This window comes from Typha angustifolia, chromosome 8 (assembly GCF_048772165.1).
Source record: "Typha angustifolia cultivar Huaian chromosome 8, ASM4877216v1, whole genome shotgun sequence".
NCBI classification, from domain to species: domain Eukaryota; kingdom Viridiplantae; phylum Streptophyta; class Magnoliopsida; order Poales; family Typhaceae; genus Typha; species Typha angustifolia.
This window is the reverse complement of record NC_133246.1, coordinates 13,922,552-13,945,266: the sequence shown is the minus strand read 5'-3', so window position 1 is coordinate 13,945,266 and position 22,715 is coordinate 13,922,552. Positions and strand designations below refer to the sequence as shown.

The 22,715-nt window shown below is 38.5% G+C and overlaps 3 protein-coding genes across 3 annotated transcripts; 1 reads left to right on the top strand and 2 right to left on the bottom strand.

The window, feature by feature from the left end:
* Nucleotides 1-1,874: 1,874 nt before the first annotated feature.
* Nucleotides 1,875-6,620, top strand: LOC140766131 (uncharacterized). The gene is made up of 8 exons (XM_073105571.1): nucleotides 1,875-2,518; nucleotides 3,421-3,523; nucleotides 3,599-3,664; nucleotides 4,471-4,623; nucleotides 4,694-4,790; nucleotides 5,973-6,099; nucleotides 6,182-6,300; nucleotides 6,391-6,620. Exons 1-6 carry the CDS (start codon nucleotides 1,951-1,953, stop codon nucleotides 6,087-6,089), a joined length of 1,104 nt encoding a protein of 367 aa, XP_072961672.1. The 5' UTR covers nucleotides 1,875-1,950; the 3' UTR covers nucleotides 6,090-6,099; nucleotides 6,182-6,300; nucleotides 6,391-6,620.
* A 4,080-nt stretch (nucleotides 6,621-10,700) lies between these two features.
* On the bottom strand, nucleotides 10,701-13,891 carry LOC140764942 (protein indeterminate-domain 7-like). The gene is made up of 3 exons (XM_073103814.1): nucleotides 12,790-13,891; nucleotides 12,281-12,677; nucleotides 10,701-11,901 (listed from the first exon to the last, which is right to left on the bottom strand). The coding sequence occupies exons 1-3, from the start codon at nucleotides 12,953-12,955 to the stop codon at nucleotides 11,010-11,012; spliced, it is 1,455 nt and encodes a 484-aa protein (XP_072959915.1). The 5' UTR covers nucleotides 12,956-13,891; the 3' UTR covers nucleotides 10,701-11,009.
* Nucleotides 13,892-15,573: 1,682 nt separating this feature from the next.
* Nucleotides 15,574-21,451, bottom strand: LOC140764506 (probable phospholipid-transporting ATPase 4). Its single transcript, XM_073103103.1, has 11 exons — nucleotides 21,323-21,451; nucleotides 19,085-21,125; nucleotides 18,887-18,997; nucleotides 18,447-18,723; nucleotides 18,281-18,369; nucleotides 18,105-18,192; nucleotides 17,795-18,004; nucleotides 17,591-17,716; nucleotides 17,328-17,426; nucleotides 17,014-17,205; nucleotides 15,574-16,775 (listed from the first exon to the last, which is right to left on the bottom strand). The coding sequence occupies exons 2-11, from the start codon at nucleotides 20,893-20,895 to the stop codon at nucleotides 16,113-16,115; spliced, it is 3,666 nt and encodes a 1,221-aa protein (XP_072959204.1). The 5' UTR covers nucleotides 20,896-21,125; nucleotides 21,323-21,451; the 3' UTR covers nucleotides 15,574-16,112.
* Between the last annotated feature and the right edge of the window lie 1,264 nt (nucleotides 21,452-22,715).

Below are 22,715 nucleotides of genomic sequence, written 5' to 3'. Positions count from 1 at the left end.
AAGGAGCGGGCTTTCACACTTCCTCTATGAACATGTATAAAAATGAGTTGAATGGTTTATTATCTCTTTTTTAGACAGGAAAACTTGTCAAATATATGTCTGATTTCAATTCGTCAACAAAGAAAGAATCAATTCTTCAACATCACCGTTCATCAATTTGATAGCAATTGATTGAAACAGGTTGATATGATATGATCTCTCTCTTCGACATGCATGATGATAGTAAAGAAAAAACGAGAGGTGGGATGAAAACGAAATCTAAACTTTCACAGACAGCAATATCAACCTGGTTATTGTCCAACAGGATTCTACTCAAATGGTTAAAGGTGGATAATATTTCTATTGCATGCTCTTGGATGGTTAAAAAGGCTTATGTATACAAATGTTTTTGGATTGATGATATCAATTAATCGAAACATGATTTAGTATTCAGAATGAAAAGAAAAACAAGTGAACCATCCCCTTCATACTTCAAAGTAAGGGTATATATCAACAACCATTACACCGTTGTCAACATTAATTTGTCTCTAATTTCAGCATGCGATGAGGAGGACGTAATGTCACAATGCCTCTAGGAATAGCTTTCCAGTAAATTCCTTCCCCACTTGAGTGCTCTCTTGACTTGACACCTGATAACCCAAAAGCAAAAGAACAGAACCTGTTTAACATTCAACTCATCTGAAGATTCCCATTCTGAAGTTTAACTGTTGATATGGGCACATCACACGGTCTAATAGTCTTAGAGGCCTGCTCTTGGTTGCATGTCTCCTCTTGACTTCTCCCTGAATCAAGCCAGCAAATAACCATTTCAGAGATCTTCACTTCGTTGCAGAACAATCAATATGGCAGCTATTCTTCCAGTGGCCATTGCTGAGGATCTCCTCTATGCTAGTGACCATCAACAACTTCCAGACCTATACGTTAAAATCGCACTATGAAACTCTGATCCTAACTTTGGAGAATCTACAAACTAGTCTTTTTCTCATTGCCTCATGGAGGCTAACCAATCTACAAACTAGTTAGCAGAAGATTTTCTATATTTTTTTGGTGGACTCTGCCCCTCATTGGAGGCCATGTTGGGCTTGATTAGGCTTTGCCATGGTCCAAACTTTTTCAGGCGGAGCCTGGACGGCCCACCAGTATTAGCTATAAATAATTTGGGCCTGTTTAGTTGTTGGAAATGAAGAGAGTTAAAAGTGATTATTAGTTTTAGGAACTGTTCCACTTTCGGATTCTAATTTTTAATCAATGTATTCTTAGCTCGTATAATTTTCTCCTATACGTATACCCTTCTAACATTTCTTATGACCTAAATTACTTACCTCTTCTCTCCTGGAAGCCAACACTTGTACTTTTTTCGAAAGTAAAGCAGATGACCAAAAATTATGACATAAAGTTTTTGAGAAGAAGAACTTTAACCTATGTAGTGAACATCTTCCAAGAGTGCAAAGTTACTAATTAGTACAAGTGAAGAAGGCATTATACCTTCAGGAAAATAGAAATCTCAGCCAATCAGATGCTGCCAAGCAAAAAATGCAGGAAAATTCGGTTAATGGGGATTGCAGAGGATCCACGTCCATACCGACATGCAACGCACACTTGTCTTCCGTTTCCTTCGTCGCACGATAACGTTAAGAATACACATCTGCATCACCCCGTTTTTGGGAAGAAGAACTTTAACCTATGTAGTGAACATCTTCCAAGGTTACTCAGATGCTGCCAAGCAAAAAATTACTCCTGTCAAACGTTAGAATCCCATCCACATCAGCGACTCTTCAACAATGGAACCAATCAGGGCTTTCCATGTCACTAAATATAGTCTTAATCTCCCCCCCCCCCCCCCCCCCCCCCCCTCTCTCTCTCTCTAACCTTGCTTATAGCCTTATAAGCCCCCACCAGTAAACTAAGAGAACTCATCGCCTCTTCTACCCTTTCTTCTCGTCGTCCTCGATGGCGATGGCGAAACCCTCGTTTCTACTACTGCTCTACCTAACCATCGCCGTCGTAGTAGTGCTTCTCCTCTCCGCCCCCGCCACCCGCCCTTACCGCTCCCATCGCCGCCTCAAGCTCCGGTCGTCGTTCTCATTCTCCCCCTCGCCGCCGGCCACCGCTGGCTCCGGCGCCGCTCACACCATACCCTTCGACCCCATTATATCCGAGATAGAGCTCCGCCGGGAGGATCGCGAGTGGGAGCGGGCCCACTACCCCGAGGAGAAGCCGGCGCCGGGGATGGAGTCGGCGCCCGAGTGGAAGGAGTTCGGGAACGCGGAGGACTACATCAACGACGAGGACCATTTTAATGTGACCAGTCGGATCTTGTTGCTCTTCCCAAAGGTCGACGTGGCCCCTACCGACGGTTTCATCACCCCGGAGGAGCTCGCCGCATGGAATCTCGTGCAGGCGCAGAATGATGTGATGCACCGGACGAAGAGGGACATGAAGCTGCACGATAAGAATCGGGATGGTTTCGTCTCCTTCGACGAGTACGAGAGGCCGAGCTGGGCCGGGCGAATCGATGGTCAGTTAGATCCCTCGTTTGGGTAAACTTTTCTTTGGCTTTGATTTTTTGATTCTTTTACCATTTTGGGTTGATCTTAGATGTTAGTTGTGCTAAAATTAGGTTTTTGATCTTAAAAGTTGATGTTTATATCTTTGATTTGATGTAACTTGATTTATTGGGGGGTTTGATTCACCTTTACTGGTACCCTAAAATATGTGCACCTCCTGAGCTTTTACAAAATTGTTGGCATAGAAATAGAGGAATTCTTACCTGTTCTGGAATTTTACACGACGCTTAACGGTTTCCATTTTCATCAAATTGTATTTGGGAAGATCAAGAAAAGGCTGGACAAAGATGTATGCAGAAGTCGAAGGATGGGTCATGAGAAGGATCATACAAGTTGAGATTTAAACTGTCAGTAGAAGAATAGTATGAAGCAAATAAACAGTAGCTGCCTTCTCTTATTATGTTAACAACACTCAACAATTATTGAACTAAAGAGTTAAACCTGCCTTCTCTCTTAACAGTTCACAAAGTTTTATGTTTTCCATCTTTGTTCGTGTAGTCCTCAATGATGGTTCCTCTCAAATATTGCTACTTTTGTTGTTGCTTCCTCCAAAGCCCTCCTTTTCAGTTTCTATTTTTCGCGACATTGACAATTAATTTCTAGCAGTTTATGCAAATAGTTCATATGCTAGTTCTTTAGTTGGTTCCTGCCGTTAACAACTTTCCATGTCTTAGAGTTTTAGTAAGTTTGTTTTGGCCATCGCTTGTTCTTATAATATTCTATTGAAGTCTACTTTCAGTTTGTGCTTTTGGAGTTGATATGACAGATGTTTTTGAGATAATTTATCATGTCAAATTGTCACAGAGATGAAGTCATAGATTGTTCTGTTTGAATGTCTTTGATTTGTTGCCAGATAATGATTCAGCAAATGATGGGGTGGGTTGGTGGAATAAGGACCATTTTAATGCTTCAGATATAGATGGCGATGGTCTTCTAAATCTAACAGAGTTTAACGAGTATGCGTTCTTGTCTTAGTTGTATTTATTCTCCTCTTACTCATCATGCTGATTATTTACTTCGTGTTCCTTCAGCTTCTTGCATCCATCAGATAGTGCCAATCCAAAGCTGATCTACTGGTTGTGCGAAGAGGAAGTCAGGTGCAACACATTGCCAGGACTTTTTGTTCTTGTTCTCTCATTTTGGTGTTAGACATTGTTGCTTACTTTAGCTACCATCCTTTTACTTGATATATTATAGTTTCTATTGATAACTTGCTGGAATGTTTGATATTTTACAGTAGTATCAATGCATTCGTACTTGAATATCATAAAACTAAATTTGATTTATTCTGCTAAGAGATTTTAAGACCATATGGAATTAGATAAGTTTTGCCCTGACTGTGTACAACTAGGACAGTGTTATTGTATTTACCTGTTCAATTCTATATTTTAAAAGGTAAATCTAATGGAGGTGGAACTGTACCCTATGCATATAAAGTATAAACAAGCTTTGCCTGCACAACTATCATTAAGGTAAGCAACTATTTGGTTGTAGCTCATGAAAAGCATATTACTGAACTAGGAGTAATTACATTTGTACCAATATGGTGTATGAACATATGCTCTTTGTAGTTTCTCCATTGTTAGAAGAATTTATGGCTCATTTATTTGTAAATTATACTAGTGTGAGATACAACTTAGTAGCTGATGGTTATGTGAAGATCTTGCAGATGGAGGTCAACTTTTTATTATTGGATATGAGAGAATTTCCTATGATTGCTCTCATATGGTACAACTTTATCTTTTTCTTCCATAATATCAAAGCATTTTGAGTTTTTAATATTTTGTATCATGTTGCTTTTGTTGCTTTGTGTCTTGTCTCTCTTGAAAGAGATTAGTTAGCTTGCTTAAGTAAATCACCATATGGATGGCTAGGTTTTCTTACCGGAATTGTTTTGCTTCAGGGCAAGAGATAAGGACAATGATGGGAAGCTTAATTTTCAAGAATTTTTCAATGAGTTGTTTAACCTAGTACAAAATCATCATGAAGCTCCGCATGAATCAGAGGAGGCACCTGCTAAAAAGTTATTTTCAGACCTTGATCAGGACAAGGATGGGTATGCATTGTGAGCAGTACTTTCTATCTTGGAAATTTTGGAAACTCAACCTTGCAACATTCCTTTTCAGGTTCTTATCGGCAGCTGAACTAAAACCTGTAATTATGAATATTCACCCATCAGAGCATCAATATGCAAAGCAACAAGCTGATTATATGATATCACAGGTAATATAGCTTCTCTGGAGTTCTAGTCATTCTTTCTGTTGCTGAAAGACATTCAATATGAATCTACATCATAGATGTGTATATACGTTTTAGAAATGTCTTTTGTATGTTTAGATAAGTACTCAAGTATATGCTACTCTTTATGGACATACAACACAAAGAAACACCAGTTCATGTATGAAGTATGCATCAATAGGGTAAAAGCACCTGATAAGTCCATACCGTACTGCCTACATGTAGTTCTTTTTTCCTTCATTTTTTTAAGTGCCTCCCTGTAGTTATACCTACTTTTCTCTAATGAATCTTTATACAGATATAGGTATCAAATATGCATCATTGGTTGTTCTGACTAGATATGGATATGGATTTGGTATTAGACAACATTATATCCTAAACAAAGTAGTTATAATTTGGTATTATCTAGTATATAAGACGCTATATAAAAGTCTACAGAACAACAAATGAACACAAGAAACAAAACGCCTATTTAAAACACATCCAGATAAGTTCAATGGAAAGGGATGCTTAATTGTTTATATACTGCACCGTAAACTATGAAAGCATGAAGAGTGAGCAGATGGAGTTCCTTTACAGAAGAGATTTGATACCGGCTATATCTTTTGAAGTACCCATCCTACTACTGATGAATTTTTTTTCATAAATATCTCTATTCTATATAAGTTTCATGATGTTGGTGAAGGGTAAATGAAAGGGCTAATTAGAAGGCCAAGAATGTTTGTTATAAATCTATTTGGATCTGATTCTTTGTTTAAAATTGGACTAGACATGAACTATCTATACATCAAGAACTTCCTAATCATTCTCGAGCTTTATTCAGACTTAGAACCAGCAATATTGTTTTGGAAGAAGAGTGTCCTGAAGAAGAAAATGGAATAAAGGAGTATCACATAGTTACTGGACTTGATTAATAAGTTTCATCTCCTCAGTCAAGACATAGATTTGCTGCATTCTTGTTGGCCAACTTGTGACAACTAGCATAGTAGCATACTATGTCGATCAGTTTACCTATCCTACTTTAAAAGAAGCTTGATAAATTCATTAAATCACTTCAACAAATTATTTCTTTGTTCTGCTTATACCATATTTTTGTTGTTTGAGAGTTCTGGTAATTAGCCTTCAAACTATGCCTTTGGTTATCCTGGAACCATTGGTTCTATGCAGGCAGATCACGATAAGGATGGGCGTCTGAGTTTGTCAGAGATGCTAGAAAACCCCTACATATTTTATAATGCTATATTTTCGGAAGATGATTACGGATTTCATGATGAATTTCGTTAGCCCTCCCCAGGTATGCTATGTTCCGATATTCTACAATGAGTTCTTTTTTTCTCACTCATGTTCTTATATCTTATAATTCGTCCCTCTGACAGGTTGAAGATTGCTTCAGAATTTCAGGATTCATTAACTTTTACATAATTTTGTCTAATGTTCTTCTTAAAAGTTTTTTCCCACTTTTAGCTGTCTTTGAGCTTCACATTATGCCATCAGTGTAAGTCTTATGGGACAATCATTACTAAGTGTTCCTTGCAATTCAGTGATTCAATATCAGATCCACATACTGATATAGTCTTTTTGGCAGGTCTTGTTCAACTCTTGAGACTGAAATTTTATATTCCTGATCTTCATGTCGGCATTCTTTGTACTTTAAAGTTTATTTTCTGCTAGAAAACCAACGTGCTTGGCTATAGTTACAAGTATGTATAGTAAAGAATCAAAAGATGTAGCAATCTTAATCTGTTCAGTTTGTAATGACAAAATAATATGTCAAGCATATGCATCGACAATACGATGGTTCTGAATTTCTAGTTACTGGATACTTTCTTTTGTCAATTCTTGTTCTGTCATACGATTAGCACATTATATAGCATGAAGCTTCAACTTTCTTCCTTGTGCTCAAATTTTTAGATTTAATTTCATGTTATAGTTTCCTTGCCCTGCTTTCCAGTTTTCCTTACACTACATGTATCTTCTATTTAGTATTTCTAGTTCAGAATATTCATTTTTAAGTTTTCTTTGCAGCTTCACCCAAAATTTCTATAGATACCAAAATTACTACAACACCAACTTTGAAAATCTCTCTTTATATTAAATGCAAGAGACTCATTTGTAAAGTATAAAATAATTAATTTTTTTCTCTAGTTTTCTCTTCTCTAGTGGGAATAATCGTACTCCTTGCCACCAATAATTCTCTCCTTGTCACTAAAATATATAAACTCCTCCTTGCCACTATGAGTTCTCCACTTTTTGAAATCCACCTTAGATTGTAGTCAATGGAAGAGGCACCAATGCATGGAGGCAGGGCTTCCCCTTCCTTTGGCTAAAGCTAGAAACCAAGTGAAACCACAATTGTCTCAACAATGAAGTTGTATTTGGAATAATTTGGATGCTATTTTATGAACATTTGTGTACAACAACAGTATATGTTATCTTTTAAATTATTTATGTACAACAATAATAATCGATACATGTCCGAAATGTTTGGTACAACAGCAAATAACCTAAATTTACTAAAATATTTGCGTACAACAACAAATATTTTGATACACAGTCCAATACAATTTCATAGTTAGTCTCTCGAATTTCATAATTAATAACTATAGATATCATAGCTATTAAGTCTGGATTCATAAAATACTAACTTGGGATTCCATAGGTGAAAACTCAAGGTTACACTTTGTTATAATTATAGATAAAATGACATATTTTCTGAAACTCAATTTTTAATATAGCAATTAATAACATATTTCATTCCTACTAACTTACAAACATTTTAAGCAGCCATAGTTATCATCCAAAATGTCAATTGAATTGAATTTGATGGCAGTAAGATGAGATGAGCTAAGAAACATTCATGGAAGATGTCAATTTTAACCCTGTTCTGAAATCTGATATCTTAAAAGCGTCCAAAGGCACCAAACCAAATTGGCCCCGGGAGGCTTTATTCTCGCATGCAAAATTTGTACCTCTTTGTTCGCATGGTAGAATGACAAACAAGGTCAGCACGTGAAGTGTTCCATGGACAAACGTGGGCCAACCCTAGGATCACGTGTACCCTCCTCCCTTTTCTTTCTCCATATTATATCTATATATATATATATATATATATATATTTCTTACTTAATTATAACTTAAGATTTATTTTATTATTTTTTTAATTTTTTTTTTGGTTATTTATTAAATTTTTAATATAAAAATATCAAGTGTAGAATTTATACATGCTAAACATCTCCATCTCGAGAGCTTCATTTAAGGGTTTAACTATATGGGCACAGCATTAATTTATTCTTCATTCCATTTGAAATTTAAAATAATAATAATAATAATAATTCCACAGATATAGGTATCACGAGAGAGATTAAGAACAAATGCACGTGAAGAGCATAAACTAATAAATCTAGACAGGGATTAACATATAAGTAGGGAATCCTAAGCTCCATTCCCCTCGTGAAAGAGGAGGAGATGTCGGCATTCATGAGCTCTTCTTAATTTAATTCCATTTGCCAGTTCTTATTATTTATAGTTTAACTTACTCTCCTCCTTATACTTTTTTTTTTTTAAAGTCAAAAATACTAATGGTGTATTATTAATACCAATATTCTCGTTATATTCCTATTAGGTAATTAAGTCTTCTAACATCCTAATTAACAATTGACTAATAGTTGCAATTTGATATAAAGCATACCAAACTTTTTTGGTTTGGAGTTGGCTTGTTGCATGAGAGGCAATTGTGTTTGGAAAGTCAAAACAACTATAATTAAGGTACAAGTACTTTTTGATACCTATTTCCTAGCTAACCACCTACATATAGTTATTGGAAGAAGAAGGATCATAAAGTTAATTGTTAATTACAGATCCACTATATAGTTAATTAACTGCATTTATTTTGACCAAGACTAACTTTTGTTAACCTAATGATCAACGGTCAAATCATCTAGTACTATATATATTCTATGTGAGGATACATCTCACTAGAAAGTGATCATGCTCATGCATGCACATTAATTAATTTAGTTGACAAAGAAGATACTCACGTAGACTAACAGATAAAGAGCTACCCTTCAAAGCTCGAAGCTAACAAGTCCTTACTAAATAGTAAATAGTTTCATGGAATTAAAGCACTAGAATATGCTTCTATAGACCTTCAATTATTAACAACCACTGATCTTGTGACCGGCATGTCTCTCTCTCTCTCTCTCTCTCTCTCTCTATTTCTTAGTACTATTTACAAGTTTATTTTTCAAACTATATGAAACTTAAAACGCCATATATCTGAGCAAGTCAGACCATACATCATAGCTTGAAGATTAATACATCTCATTAATTCTTAAAGAAGAAGAAGAAGAAGAAGAAGAAGAAGAAGAAGAAGAAGAAGAAGAAGAAGTGGGGATTGGGGTATATACTATATACATTATAAATCTAGCTAGCAGTGCCTCGTGAAGGCTGCTGCTTTAATTCCTTGGTGCATGCATCACTTTATGAATGCATCATCTCGAGAGAAAGCGAGAGAGAGAGAGAGAGAGAGAGAGAGAGAGAGAGAGAGAGAGAGTGAGAGAGTAGACAAAAGCTAGCTAAGGAAAAAGATACAAACAGAGGCAAGAGGAGCGAGCATGAGGTGGAGATTCTTTCACTACTTTATATATCCCCTCTCCATGCTAGCTATATTACGATATTGGCATATATATATATATATATATATATATATATATATATATATATATAGGTATTGTGCCTTTCAGAGTTCGTTCAGACTTTGTGCTCTCTCTTTGTCTTCCCTCCTTGTATGCGTGCATGTCCATTTCTGAGCTCCTCCTCCGAGAAAGTGCTCATGTCTTTATCAATGGCCCGTTGACAATATAAAACAAGGAGAAAAAGCTGCCCCAAGCTAAAAAGGATCACGTCTCAAAAACCCTAACCTGCTCCAGGTCCCCCTCTCCCTGCTCTTTGTCTCTATAAAACTTTCAAAACACTTGGAATCCCAACACCCCATCTACATAAAACATAAAAATAATAAATAAATAAATAAAGAAAACAAATATAATTTTTTTATAAGCTCAGTGTAGGCTAATTATAGTCTAGATAAAAGGAGTCATTATTTCATAAATAATATATACGTTGAACAATTGAATCTTATCATTCTGTAACGGTCCAACTATATATATATGCATACATTGAGTGTTCTCATTAATTTTGTTTTCTTCTGCTTTGACACATATGGTAGACAGTTTACTACATGGAATTCTGACAGAGAATATTCATCTGCAGTTTTCACATTCTTAAGGAGGAATTGGATTCCATTTTCATCAAAATGATTGAAACCAATAGCTGAGGTAAGAGTCGATCTAGTTTTATCAAAGTAGTATGGAAAAAGGAAGGGTGCTAAAATGAAAGATTAATTTCATATGTTAATGGCTTCTAAAATTAGAATCCAAAGTGGATGGGAAAGAGAGTGACTACTGCCTACACCAATTAGCATCAAGATTAGAACGTGCAAATTAGAGCCCGTGATGATTTGTATGCGCATCGTGCCAAAGATACCTTGGCACCCTTCATCTGTTTGCCTCCAATGCGTGTAGATATATAATGACAAGTCCAAGTTAAAGAGGACCAATCACCTCACTAATCATTCTCCTTACCAGCTTTTCAAGCTGCAAGTCCTTTACCATGATCACCTTCAAAAGTGCAACGTAGTCATATGATTAACCTATCTATCTATCTATCTATCTATCTATCTATATCTTTATCTATATATATATATATATATATATATATATATATATATATATATATATATATATATATATATATATATTTCATTCTCTTAGCTCAAATAAAAGTTCTCAAGATCATTAAAAAGAACTAGTAATGTACAATTAGCACTTTAGAGAGAAGTAGACGAAACAAAAGTTCTCCATTATTTTAAAGTGATTACAAGGAAGACACGCATCCATTGCTGGGTAGGATAGACAAGGGTTTAATTATTACAGAAACAAGGATAAAAGTATTCATACAACAACAAGAGGGAAGTGCCAGCAAACATATATAAGAGTGAATTACCTTATGACAAGAATAGAGATTTGGAACCAAACCTTCTTCCCTTTGGGGCAAAGGATGAGAGAGAGAGATCGAGATAAAGAATAGTAGAGGCCATCATACTTAATTTATTCCTATCAAAACTTCCTTGGAGTAGTAGCTAATTAATTAAACATGCCATGGCTTCTTGCTTTGCTGGTTCTGCTCATAGTTTGAGGAGCTCATGCAAGGATCCATCCCACTCATGCTAAATATATCCCTGTGGGAGAAGGCTCTTAGACTTAAAAAGTCTTTGGTCACCCCATCATTCCCAGCCATTACTCCACCAACACTACCACTTCCTCCTCCTTCATGGCTACTGTTTCCTTTCCTCTTTGATCCTAGCATACCACCAAAGGCATCTCCAAAAGACCCATCAAAGTTAGTAGCTGGGTAGAGAGGATTCACCGTCATTTCTTGGTTACCTTGTCCAAATCCACCATCACCAGAGCTTAGGTGTGAAGACAGGCCAAGACCAAATCCAGAAGAGTGAGTTGCCATCTCACCAAGGTTTGGGGTTCTGCTCATTGTCGCACCCATTTGAGCTGCCTTCTGAAGCAATGCTGTGGCAGACATGTGAGGAGAGGGTACTGAGGTTTGATATGGAGTAGAGAAAGAGGTGTTAGGAGGAGCAGTTGAGTTCTCGTGACTGTAGTCTTGTTCTGGCCTTGTGGGATAGATAGAAGAAGGAATCTCTAAGTTGTTTAAAGATGTGGAGCCCTGGCAATCAATCCAAGATGGGAATTCTTGCATCATGTTGAACTGTTGTTGCTGTTGCTCCCTCTTGAGTGAGAACTCCTGTAGGCCATGGTTGGCCATGATATTTGTGTTGGCTTCTGTGGCAGTCATTAAATGAGGGAACTGGCCTTGTAGGGATGTGTGTGGAAGAGAAGAGGGCTCATGAGATGATGTTGGTTGAGTGAACAGGAGATGATTGGCCAAGGGGTTCACTGCCATAGCTCTTGCACTCTCTTCTGCTAGTGCATCACAGAAGGCTCTGTGGGTGATAAAGCTATCCCTCCTGTTCAAGACAAAAAAAAAAAAAAAAAAAAAAAGAGGCAAGAAAAAGGCAAAGGTAACAGAAGTCACAAGGAGAAAATATCACTAAAAAAGACACAAAGAAATCCATTAGTGAGTTTATGGCAATGCTGTATTAGTATTTCCTATATCGCTTCTCCTTGACAAACACCCATATGAACCTGACCAGTTAACACTCATTGTTTGATGGGATTCATGCAGTGAATTATTTTAATGCAGACTTGGTTCCGATTTACCAGACAAGATTGAAACCTTAATTACTCCCAACATGTATGCAAACATTCTTGAAATGCTTGCCTATTCCAATAGTTGGGCCTGTTGGTCCTAGTGGGATGGCATTATTATTGAAGCGTTGCTGTTACCTTGAGAAGAGGGTGCCACAGTCACATCTGTATTCTCTAGTGCCACAGATCTTGGAGTGGGCCTTCCAATCAGATTGAACAGCATACTTCTTGTTGCACTTATCACACTTCCACTTCTTCTCCCCATGCTTCCTGCTGAAGTGCTTCTTGATCCCTGTGAGGTCTCCCAGTGCCCTGGAGGGCTCATGGTGGACACATGTTACCTCAGGGCAGATGTACACCTTCTTCCTCACCTCCTTGTTGCTCCTTTGCTTCAGTTTCCATGGCAGGTTGTGGCCTCTCCTGTGGAGCTGCAGGTTCTGGTCCCTTTGGAACCCCTTGTTGCATATCTCACACACAAATCTGTTGGTGGCCATGAGGGTCTTGGGTGACAGTGCTATCACCTCAGCATCTGGGTCTGAGATCCAAAAGATTTGGGTCAATACAAGAAGCATGAAGCATACATGTGTAAAAGTTTGGTTGAGACAATTCTTCAAGCATATATATATATACAAAAGGGCGGGCGGCACCTGGATTTCCTGGGAGGCTCCTCTTCTTCTTTGCTGGGATTGGGTTAGGGGTGAAGGAGGAGGATTGCTGGTTGGACGAGACACTTGCTTCCCCAGAGGCAGAGGTGAGATTAGACATGTTCTCCTCCACAAGGTGGTGTTGTTGCTGAAGCCCTTTCATCATCATCGGATTGTTTCTGGATTTTGTGAGAGAAGGAGAGAGAGAGAGAAGAAGAAGAAGAAGAAGAAAAAGAAAAAGGCAAGTAGGAGAGAGAGATAGAGAGAGAGTGGAATTAAAAGGTCTCAAGTACTCAAAGAAGATATGAAATCTGGCCTATGGACATAAAAACCAACAGAAAAGAACATCATAATTGGCCAATAATGCTTTCATGCGTGCTTAGATATTCCCATCAGGATCCTTGCAAGATAGACCATCCCATGAAGAAAAAGAGAATAAAAAAGGGGGAGGAAGAAAATGGATGATTTCTTGGAAGAAGATAGAATTAAGCACCACCTCTCAAGAACTCAATACTATTTCCTTCTCACCACAAGGACCATAGGAAACCAATCCTCCCACTAGTACCAAAAAGAAGAACAAATCAAGCAAAACCCAACACCCAAAATAGCCAGTTTTTTTCCTTTTCTTTTCACTTTTCTCCTCCTCCAGGATCAAAACCAGGAAGACAACCTAAGACCACATACTACCACCTGCTTTCCAATGAACCTCAATTGAAAACTGAGAAGAAGAAGTTGGAGCAAAGCAAAAAGATGAAGTGAATGAAAGAGATGAGAGAAGGAAGCTACAAGTGTTTAATCCCAGCTATTCATTACCCACACACTACAGCCTACCTTGATGTTGCAACTTCTGTCTTTTCCTTTGTTTCCTACACTCCCAAGGGGGAAATGATTCTCTACCCCTTTGTTTTATCCAACACTCATCCCCTTAGTACACACACTGCATAGAATTTGAGGTCATGTGGTGCCATGCCCATGTAAAAGAACCAAACTTTTGAACCACTCAGGCACCTCAATGGGTTGCATGCAACCATGCACACCGCTGTTGCCTGTCTCACCCACCACAGGGGATCACCGATCACAGGCTTTCCTTTGCAGCTTGGTGTTGGCATTTATCAGATAAATATTCTGATATCTTTTTGGTGGGCATTAAACTAATGCTAATGGGAATGGGTTTGGAAAGGGAGGGGGGGGGGGAGGGGGAGAAAAGGTTTTGGTAAAAGTAAGGGGATGATTTAAAGGGAATGATGGGCTGTTGATTACTTTCTCATTGGGGAAGGGAGGGGAACGGAGAGGGGGGGGCAGAGTAGTGAGTGGTGAAGCAACTGAGGCCCTGAGGCCTGAGGGAGGAGTTTGAGTGGGGCCAGGTGTCAGTGGCAGAGGGGAGGGGGACAAAATGGGGGTAAATGCAAAGTTCACGGGACAGTACTTTTTCCTTTTTCTTTCTTCTTTTTAGAGGGCAAAATATAGTGATTTTCTTTTTGTGAAATGGTAAATGTTGGGAGCCCAATCATTTTACATAAAACTTTTTAACACACTTATTGCGAAGAATAATAATAAAAGGAAACATAGATAAAGGCATAAAGCACTACAGGGTATTTGAACATAATCCCCTTCTACAGCAGCTAAGGATCAGGAATTGTTACCCAATGATGTCCTAATTGCGAGTTTGTCCCATTAAAAGGGTAAAAAGTGAAGAAGAAACTAAGAGGATTTCATCATCTATTTAGTAAATATGTATGTATTAACACGATAAGTAGAGCTCTCCAAGGTCAGTCTTGTCATTCCTCTGTTTTTCTGTGAAGTCCAACCCAACAGTTCTTGTTGAGGAATATGAAGGACATCAAGGGATGATAAAAACTTCTGAATCCATATTGAAGAAGGATTTGATCCAGTTTGAGGTGATATATGCAACATAACCAAATATAATCAAAATTATTTCCCATCTTCATGTAATTTAAAAGGTGCATAGACTAGCTGATATCATGTCATTTTCATGGCATATAGACCATAACAAGCAACCATGGGAAAGTCCTTCAAAAGTTGTAGAATGTTCATGAAGAAGAAAATGATATGAAATCAATGAATAGGCTCTTCCACTAACTAGTAAGCAGAGGATGTGTAAATCATGGTCACAGTAATCTTTTTTGGCACATCATCTCAATGCAAAAGAATTGGCACACTATCAATTCAAAAGGTGAAAAATGAAAAGTGAAGTTATTTGGGGAAAAAAGATGCAAATGAGGGCATTATATATCTACTGGAGATATTGTACCTGAGATGAGCATCATAGAGACAGACACCTTTGATGATATTACCTCACTTGTTTACACTAATCAAACAAAGTGAATTTGCTTGCCTTTCTCTAGTGTGCCATTCTATTTTTCTCTAGTTAAGTACACCAACCAGATCAAAACCCGGCCCCACCTGAATTAGGTTTATCCTAATCAAGCCAGCTGGAGACTCATATTTAACATGAAACTAAAGCTAATCTCTGGTCTGAATTTATTATGCATGATGCTTGTGAGGATTGAGGATTGAACCAATACACCAAATAAAAGATTCAAACCCATGCTACCTCTCCTATAGTACATTCAAAGCTTCAGTTTCCATCTATTGCCATACAATTCTTTTTTTCTTACTGGCATCATATCAAAATTTATAGCAGCCATAATTGCTTAAGATCACTTCAGGATAGATAATGCTCAGTATGGATATGACCCGTAGAAACTGTATCTTCTTTTCATATTCCTGCATATCCACTCACTTTTTAGACACTAGGTACCAAAATTCAAGCCAAAAGCTTCACAATCAATTTATTTCAGTGACCAAACTAAAGAAAACAACCAAAAGGCAACTTCTTTACAATGGTCCGTTCTAGTGAAGAGAAAAAAAAAATAGTGTTAATGCTTTCCAAATAGAACAACATGTTACTGTAGTATATAACATAAAGGGTAAAGATGAAGATGTATCAACTGCTTTTGTAGATCTTCAACGCAACGAGTTTACAGAAATTTTACAACACTGGCTTTGTAATTCTATAATAGAGAAGGCCATGGACTCTCCTCGTGAAATAAAAAAATGAATGGGAGTGGAACTTAAAAAGGGATAACTGAACCTAGCTTTACTATACCAAAACAAAAATTGGAGGGGCAAAATAAGTGTAGTCAAGATGTCAACTCGCATAAGGGGAAAATATATGCACCTTACTGGTATCTCCTGAAGAAGCTGCTTCTGTCACAAGAATACAGCTGCAAAGGCGCATGTTGGGAAGCCTTACTTCAAACTAACTGGCATGCTCCAACTCCAGTCAATATTCAGCACACATCTTATGTTACTGTTTGGATGCTTAATGACAAGACTTTCCTTTGCAATTTACCCCTCAGTTGCCTGATCTTAGAATCCACCCTTGCAGTAAAACCAATCTTTGTCTCCTGCCTAGCCTTAGATCGCTCTCTCTTCCACATAATACAGTCCTCTACATCCTTCTTGTAATATTTGATCTCCTGAATCACATGGTGATCAAGTGGATTGCATGCTCTCTGGAAAGAGATGTGGGCCAGGTATGGTATATTGCAAGCAGCAGTGACTAGAAGTGTCACAGCCCAGTATAAAGGGGCCGGTCCAAGAGCTTCCAGAAGAATCTGGTAGTTATTCCCAGATATCGATGGTGAAGACATTCCATAGGCAACCAGGAAAAGGTACCAGGTAATGATGCTTCCCCACACAAAGACATGTTGGATCCATGTGAAATGGCTCATGGTAAGGGCAATTTGCATGTTAACAGCCCAGATAATGCAGGTGAACATGGTGGTTCCAACGGCAGCCATGTCGGCAGTTTGGCCCCCTCCACGGAATGACTGATTGCAGAAAATGATGACGTTGAGAAAAAATATAATGAGGGATGAGTAGAGACCATTTCCCATCCATCCCAATATCCTGTACCAATCAAAGAAAAGGTTCTTTGGTCCTTGCTGATACAACGCAGGGAACTGCAAAGAAAAAGTTTCCTGGTCAGCTTTGATGAAGGAAATATATATAGGCCAATTTAAGTAGCTTTGATTTAAATCAATCGGAAGTTATTGATCTTGTGAAAGCATTTCTCCAGATATGTAGAGAGGGGATGGTTTGGATAAGTCAACTGTTCAAGATGCACTGAGATTTTCTTTGCGGAGATGCTTAGCATTTATCATGAGATAGACTATGAAGATCTAATCTGAAGTAGAATACCTGTAAGCAGACTTCAGAAGAAACATCTTGCTCAAACACTCCGAGAGATATGACGGGCAAAGAGGTAAGAACAACATTGAATAGTAGCATATACCAATCATCATAAACTGACTGCCCAGAGAACCCAGTGAATGCCTCAAAGTAGAAAATGGTGAGGCCAAATGCTATATTCTTGTAGAAAAAGTAACAGATCTGGATTCCATTAACAAAAGTAGAATCAGCAACAGCAAATGATGCCTATGGGCACATGAATTATTACATACATGACATCAAGTGCATAATACATAAAACTGGAGGTGTTCCTTAGGCGTTACCATTTGGGCAATCCTCTTGTAGCACCAGTGCCCATGGACAACAAGGAGACGTTCAAGAAACCGAAATTGGGAGATGGAAAAATCACTAGCCATCACAGCCTGCAGAAAGCAGGACAACTATAAGCGTTCTACTTGTGGTACTAGTATGAATGTCAATCTCATGTATATGATATTTTTCAAAAGACTAACAAAGTCTAGGCTGTCAATGTCAAAGGAAAACCAACATCCAGCATCAAACTTATATAAGCACTAGTACAACTAACCTGCATGCCCTCCACCCCACTGATACCAACACCAATATCAGCTTCTTGAATCATCCCCACATCATTTGCACCATCACCGATTGCTAAAGTCGTTTTGCCAGTACCTTCCTTGACCAGACGAGTCACCTAGAGGCACAGAAAGATATAGAAAGTTAACTAAACTACCCTTTTTGGAGTTCAGAGGTTTGCCCTGATGGTAACTACCAGTGCTTTCTGCTTAGGAGAGACCCGGCAGCATATGACCGAAGCACAATCAACTGCCAGACTCAAAAACTGATTCTTCATATCCTCCTCCAGTGCATTTGCCAAAGTTTTTCCATCAATAATGAGAGCAAATGCTGCATGAGGATCCTTTTCCAACTTGATCATTTGTGAGTTATTCGTGATTTGCAACAAAAGATTCTCCTTTGCAGCCTGATCATTCAGCAAAAATAAAAGCAAAGCCTATTATAAAAGACTTTAGTCACATAGATCAAAACCTGCTACAGATTCCGAGGGATATGTAAAGAGTTACCCTTTTTGCTTCTTCTGCCATCAAGTCACTCTTCAGTGTGGACAAACAGATCTGTTTCATACCTTGCCTAAGTAGGCTGCAAGCATATCTGACAAGACAAACGAATTATCAGCTGATATTTGATGTACTATCTGGTGACAATGGTATGTGAATCATGTAATGGTTTGAAGGTATACCCTATATTGATCGCTGTTTCCATCTTATCTCCAGTCAGAACCCAAATCTTAAGACCAGCTTGTGCTAATTTATCTATGCACTGCTGAACCTGAGAAGAAAAGAGGAAATGGTTAAAGGATCAAGGAAAACCACCAGATAATAGTAGATTTAATGACACTATCTTACTCCTTTCTGTAATTTGTCCTCTACAGCAGTTGCACCAACAAGAATCATGTCCCTTTCAATTAAATCAGAGACTCGCTCAAGTTGGGATTCTCTGTCAGGTCCTATTGTGGTCTTCACTTTAAGAAACTCAGTATTCCAAGTAGAATACTCGGATTCTTCAAGTACTCTGTATGCTAGTGTCAATGTCCGCAAACCTGCTTCCCCATATTCATTCAGATGCTTAGTCGTCTCAGCCTCATGCCTCCTTCCGTTTTTTGATAGTCTATCAAATATGATGCTGTTCAGTAGAAAAAAAATTAAGTAAGTTTATTCAGTCATAAAAACAATTGGAAATGAAAAAAGTTGATCAAATATAAATTCAGCGTGACTTGGTGTTTAGCCGAAAAAAGAAGGGATGCATCAGCTTCAAAAGGTAATGCAAACAAGACATTGAAAGATACCTATCCGCTCCTTTGCACAGAAGAAGAATGTGCCCAGATTCATCCCGCACAATTACTGACATTCTCTTTCTTTGGCTGTTAAATTCCAATAGATTGAGAATCTTGAACTCCCTACAAACAAGGCACCACAAAGTTTTAATCCAGAACTGCAAGATTTACAACCAATTGACAAATAATATCATGATCAAGCTATATAACCTTTCAAGTGGTTTCTCAGAAGAAGAATATCTCTCACGGATGAAGACACTTGATTGTGTCCTCTTACAGAACTCAAATCCAAATTCCCTGGCTGCAACCAGAAAAGATCCTTCATCAGGTGATTCAGCTTCATAGTTAAAACCACCAGTTTCCTCATTCAGCTCAGGAATTGCCGTGTGGCAAACAGCGAGTATCCTGAAGAATAATTGGATGGTAGCAGCACTTGGCTCTTTCCTCCAGTTCCCTTGCATTAGGCGGTCATCCTCAAAATTGAAACCTTTTATAGTAGGCATTTGTGCCTTCTCAACAGTGCAGGTAATCCCATCTCCCAATTCAATCTCTGAAGACCTTACATCACCTCCATTACTCTCCCATAGATCATGAGTATCGCTATTCTTACCAGTAGCTTCTGCAGCCATCTGCTTCGCTGCAGCAATTTCAACTTCACTAGAACCCACACCATATGAAACTCCAGCAATAGAACACTTTAAAAAATCCATCTGATTGCATGTCAAAGTGCCCGTTTTATCGGACAAGATTGTATGAACTTGGCCAAGCTCCTCATTTAAGTTTGAGGTCCGGGCCTGAGCAGGATTTCCTGTGTCCTCATCATACATATGAAGATCATGGTTGATGAACATGGCTTGCAAGACCTTGACAAGTTCAATCGAAACATAGAGTGAGATTGGTATTAGATACCCATAAAGAATAAGCGCTGTGACAAGATGGAAGATGCCAGAAATCCCAGACCTTGATGGGTCATACAAGTATGTGGTATTTTTTGGCTGCAAGTACCACCAGTCTGGCATCTCAAACTTTGTCTTCACAGCAAAACCTATAGAGCTGATAAATGATATCAATAAGAGAACAGTGAACAGAATATATATAATTTTGTCCATCTTCTTCTCAATTCTGCTTCTTTTAGATGGTGATTCCGTCGCATTCTGCATAACTTTGCTGTCATGGCCAGTAAAGATAACAATACCATAGACATAGGAAGTGTTCCTGAGCTTTGAATCTCTGAGGAGAATCTGATTCGGGTCAAGTGCATACACCTGCTGTTCATATTCAAAATTACCAACAAAAGTATAAAGAGTAGGATTCGGGTCTTCACAACGTATGGTGGCCCTAAAATCCTTGAAAGCCTCATCTTCATCCAATGGCAGGGTTACTTCCAAAGACCTCTTGACCTTCAAATTTGTCTCACCATCCAAATTCATCGTCTCAACATAGCAAATCCCATCCTCATAGCTTGACGACAACAAAAGCAAGTCTGCAGGGAAGAATTGGTCCTTCTCCACTTTCACAACATCACCAACACGAATCTTTTGCCAATGCTTGTAGCCAAACACCCCCTCCCCCTTATGAATTCCAACCTTCCGGCTATTAACCTTCATGTCCTGCATAAATCTCCGCCAATCCTCCAATGCCTCCTTCACCATACTAAGCCCAACAACGAATGCCAGGGGTGCGATCATGCTTAGAGGGTTGAAAGGTGCGACAGGGGTGAGCGATAAGATCGCGGCTAGTAAAAAATAGAGATTGGCGACGCGCCGGAATTGCTCAAATATGGCTTTTGGTAGAAAACTGATGATGTTGTACTTGGTTGTGGAGATATAATTGGTGGGGTATTTCAATGGCTTCTTGCGGTGGAGCCGGGGTTGATTGCAGTAAACGATGCGGGAGAAGCCGGGGCCTCCGAGAGAGTGGGAAGCCTCGGGGTCTAATAGAACGCTCGGGCTGAAACACGAGAAGGTATAGAGCTTGCTCCATCGGAGCCTATCCCTTCGCCTCTTTCCGCGAGGTCCCATCTCTAGCTTCGACTAGGGTTCCTCAGCTCAAACTTAGCAAACCTATAACGCCCACCTGTTTGACAAAATTCCACAACCACCGCAAACGCATTGCTTTTTTGGGTCAACTCATTGAATTATAGAATTCGATCGACCATTCTGCAACAAAATCGCATCTCCCAGCTTAATTCGCGAAAAAGACGCGACCTTCTCTGGACGCATTGCTTCCTTCCGGATCTCAAGAACAGCGGCTGGAATCGAAACCGAACGCCACAGTAAGATCGAAAGGGAAAAAATAAAATCGACCAAAATCTCCAGAAATGAAAGAAAAAAAAAGAAGCATAGACTCGAAATCAAATCACGAGAAAGAAACCAAAAACAAAAAAAAAAAAAAAAAAAAAAAACCAAAGAATTGGAGGTAATGCAAAGGGGGTTGAGAGAATGGCACCTCGAAATTTGGCAACTTCCGGTCTCGAACAGTTAAATTAGTTTTTCTTTCTTCTTTTTCACTTTTGTTTTAGTAGTCTCTCTTTCCCTCTCTCTCGGACTCCTCTCTCTCTAATTTCCTGTCATTAATTCTAAGCGCAGGATTACATTCTGATAGACAGGTAGGGCTAATTAAAGCTCAGCTGCTTGAGTGGGACCCACCCACACGTGTCTTGTAACCGGCTCGGTTTAAAGCGTTTGGCGTTTGGGACGAACACTCGATCGGCCCACGTGGCAGCAGATTAGAGAGAGGAAAAAGAAAACAAAAGAATCCGGCTTTTGTCGGCACAGATGAATTCAAAAGTCGGTTATTTATATAGGAAATTTATTTCTAGTAGTCCGCCTCGCCCGGCCATTATATCCACTTTTCTTTCTCTTTTTCCCCAATATTTTTAAATATGTAGTCACTTTATAAATACTACAACAAACAATCCTTTTTTTAAAAAGAAATTAATTAAGATGGTTTCGTGTGTAACATCTAAAAGCATCCACTTAAATTAAGTCCAAGACTTAATTTTATGACAATAGTTTGGTTGTAGCTTGACAACTAACTAACTTAAACTTTAGTCAAAGAAACAAATATAAACATAGGAAATAGCTAAGATGGAAGCATATGGATTGGGATAACATCAATGAAGCATCGATCGATCACCAAACTTTGGTTACTAAGCTGCTAAGTTAGCCAGAAGCCAATTATTGCCCATGTCCCCCCTTTGAGGTGGCATGGATGCTAATTTAGCTCTCAAACTAAAGTAGAGCTTAATTAGAGCTGCTAAGTTTCTCTTATTCAAACGAGGGTACGTACTGTCTCCTAATTAATCACGATAACCGTATCCTAATTAATCTAATTAGCTTTTCTACAGGGAAAGCATGTTAGTATCACATGCATGCAATCCTACTGGCAACCTTAAAGCCATTATTAAGATATCTGGCTATCTTTTAATCCTTTTGACAGAAGTACACTGCAGAATTAGTCTCATGGCCCCCTGTTTGACAATTTTTCCAAAGTTCCATAGATTTTTGTGGATATTTAACCCATTTAGACGTCCAACAGTTATAGATTCCCCAGTTTCCCTTCAATTATCAGCTATCAAACGACCACGACAGTAGAACGTTTATTTCTTTTTCTTTTTTTGTTCTTTTGCGAAAATTTCTACGGCTGGCATGGACTACAAGCTTCCCTTCACTGCACACGTGGCATAGAAATATGGGACTCAATTTAATTAGGTGTTACATCACTAATGCCTGGCCCATGATATGATATGCTCATATGCCAGTAAGTTTCTGTCAATATTATATTGACAGAAAGTCAATATACCAAAGAAATATTATCATCTCTCTCTCTCTCTCTCTCT

What these genes read in the sequence shown, in the direction of transcription:
- LOC140764506 (XM_073103103.1), bottom strand. Translation starts at nt 20,895, where the DNA reads ATGGGACCTCGCGGAAAGAGGCGAAGGGATAGGCTCCGATGGAGCAAG. An exon ending in GAAACAGCGATCAATATAGG is followed by an intron (nt 18,193 to 18,280) that starts GTATACCTTCAA and finishes TTGTCTTGTCAG; the next exon opens with ATATGCTTGCAGCCTACTTA. An exon ending in GTGGGGTGGAGGGCATGCAG is followed by an intron (nt 17,427 to 17,590) that starts GTTAGTTGTACT and finishes TGCTTTCTGCAG; the next exon opens with GCTGTGATGGCTAGTGATTT.
- LOC140766131 (XM_073105571.1), top strand. Translation starts at nt 1,951, where the DNA reads ATGGCGATGGCGAAACCCTCGTTTCTACTACTGCTCTACCTAACCATC. An exon ending in CTGGGCCGGGCGAATCGATG is followed by an intron (nt 2,519 to 3,420) that starts GTCAGTTAGATC and finishes ATTTGTTGCCAG; the next exon opens with ATAATGATTCAGCAAATGAT. An exon ending in AATCTAACAGAGTTTAACGA is followed by an intron (nt 3,524 to 3,598) that starts GTATGCGTTCTT and finishes GTGTTCCTTCAG; the next exon opens with CTTCTTGCATCCATCAGATA.
- LOC140764942 (XM_073103814.1), bottom strand. Translation starts at nt 12,955, where the DNA reads ATGATGATGAAAGGGCTTCAGCAACAACACCACCTTGTGGAGGAGAAC. An exon ending in GAGCCTCCCAGGAAATCCAG is followed by an intron (nt 12,678 to 12,789) that starts GTGCCGCCCGCC and finishes TTTGGATCTCAG; the next exon opens with ACCCAGATGCTGAGGTGATA. An exon ending in TGTGGCACCCTCTTCTCAAG is followed by an intron (nt 11,902 to 12,280) that starts GTAACAGCAACG and finishes TGTCTTGAACAG; the next exon opens with GAGGGATAGCTTTATCACCC.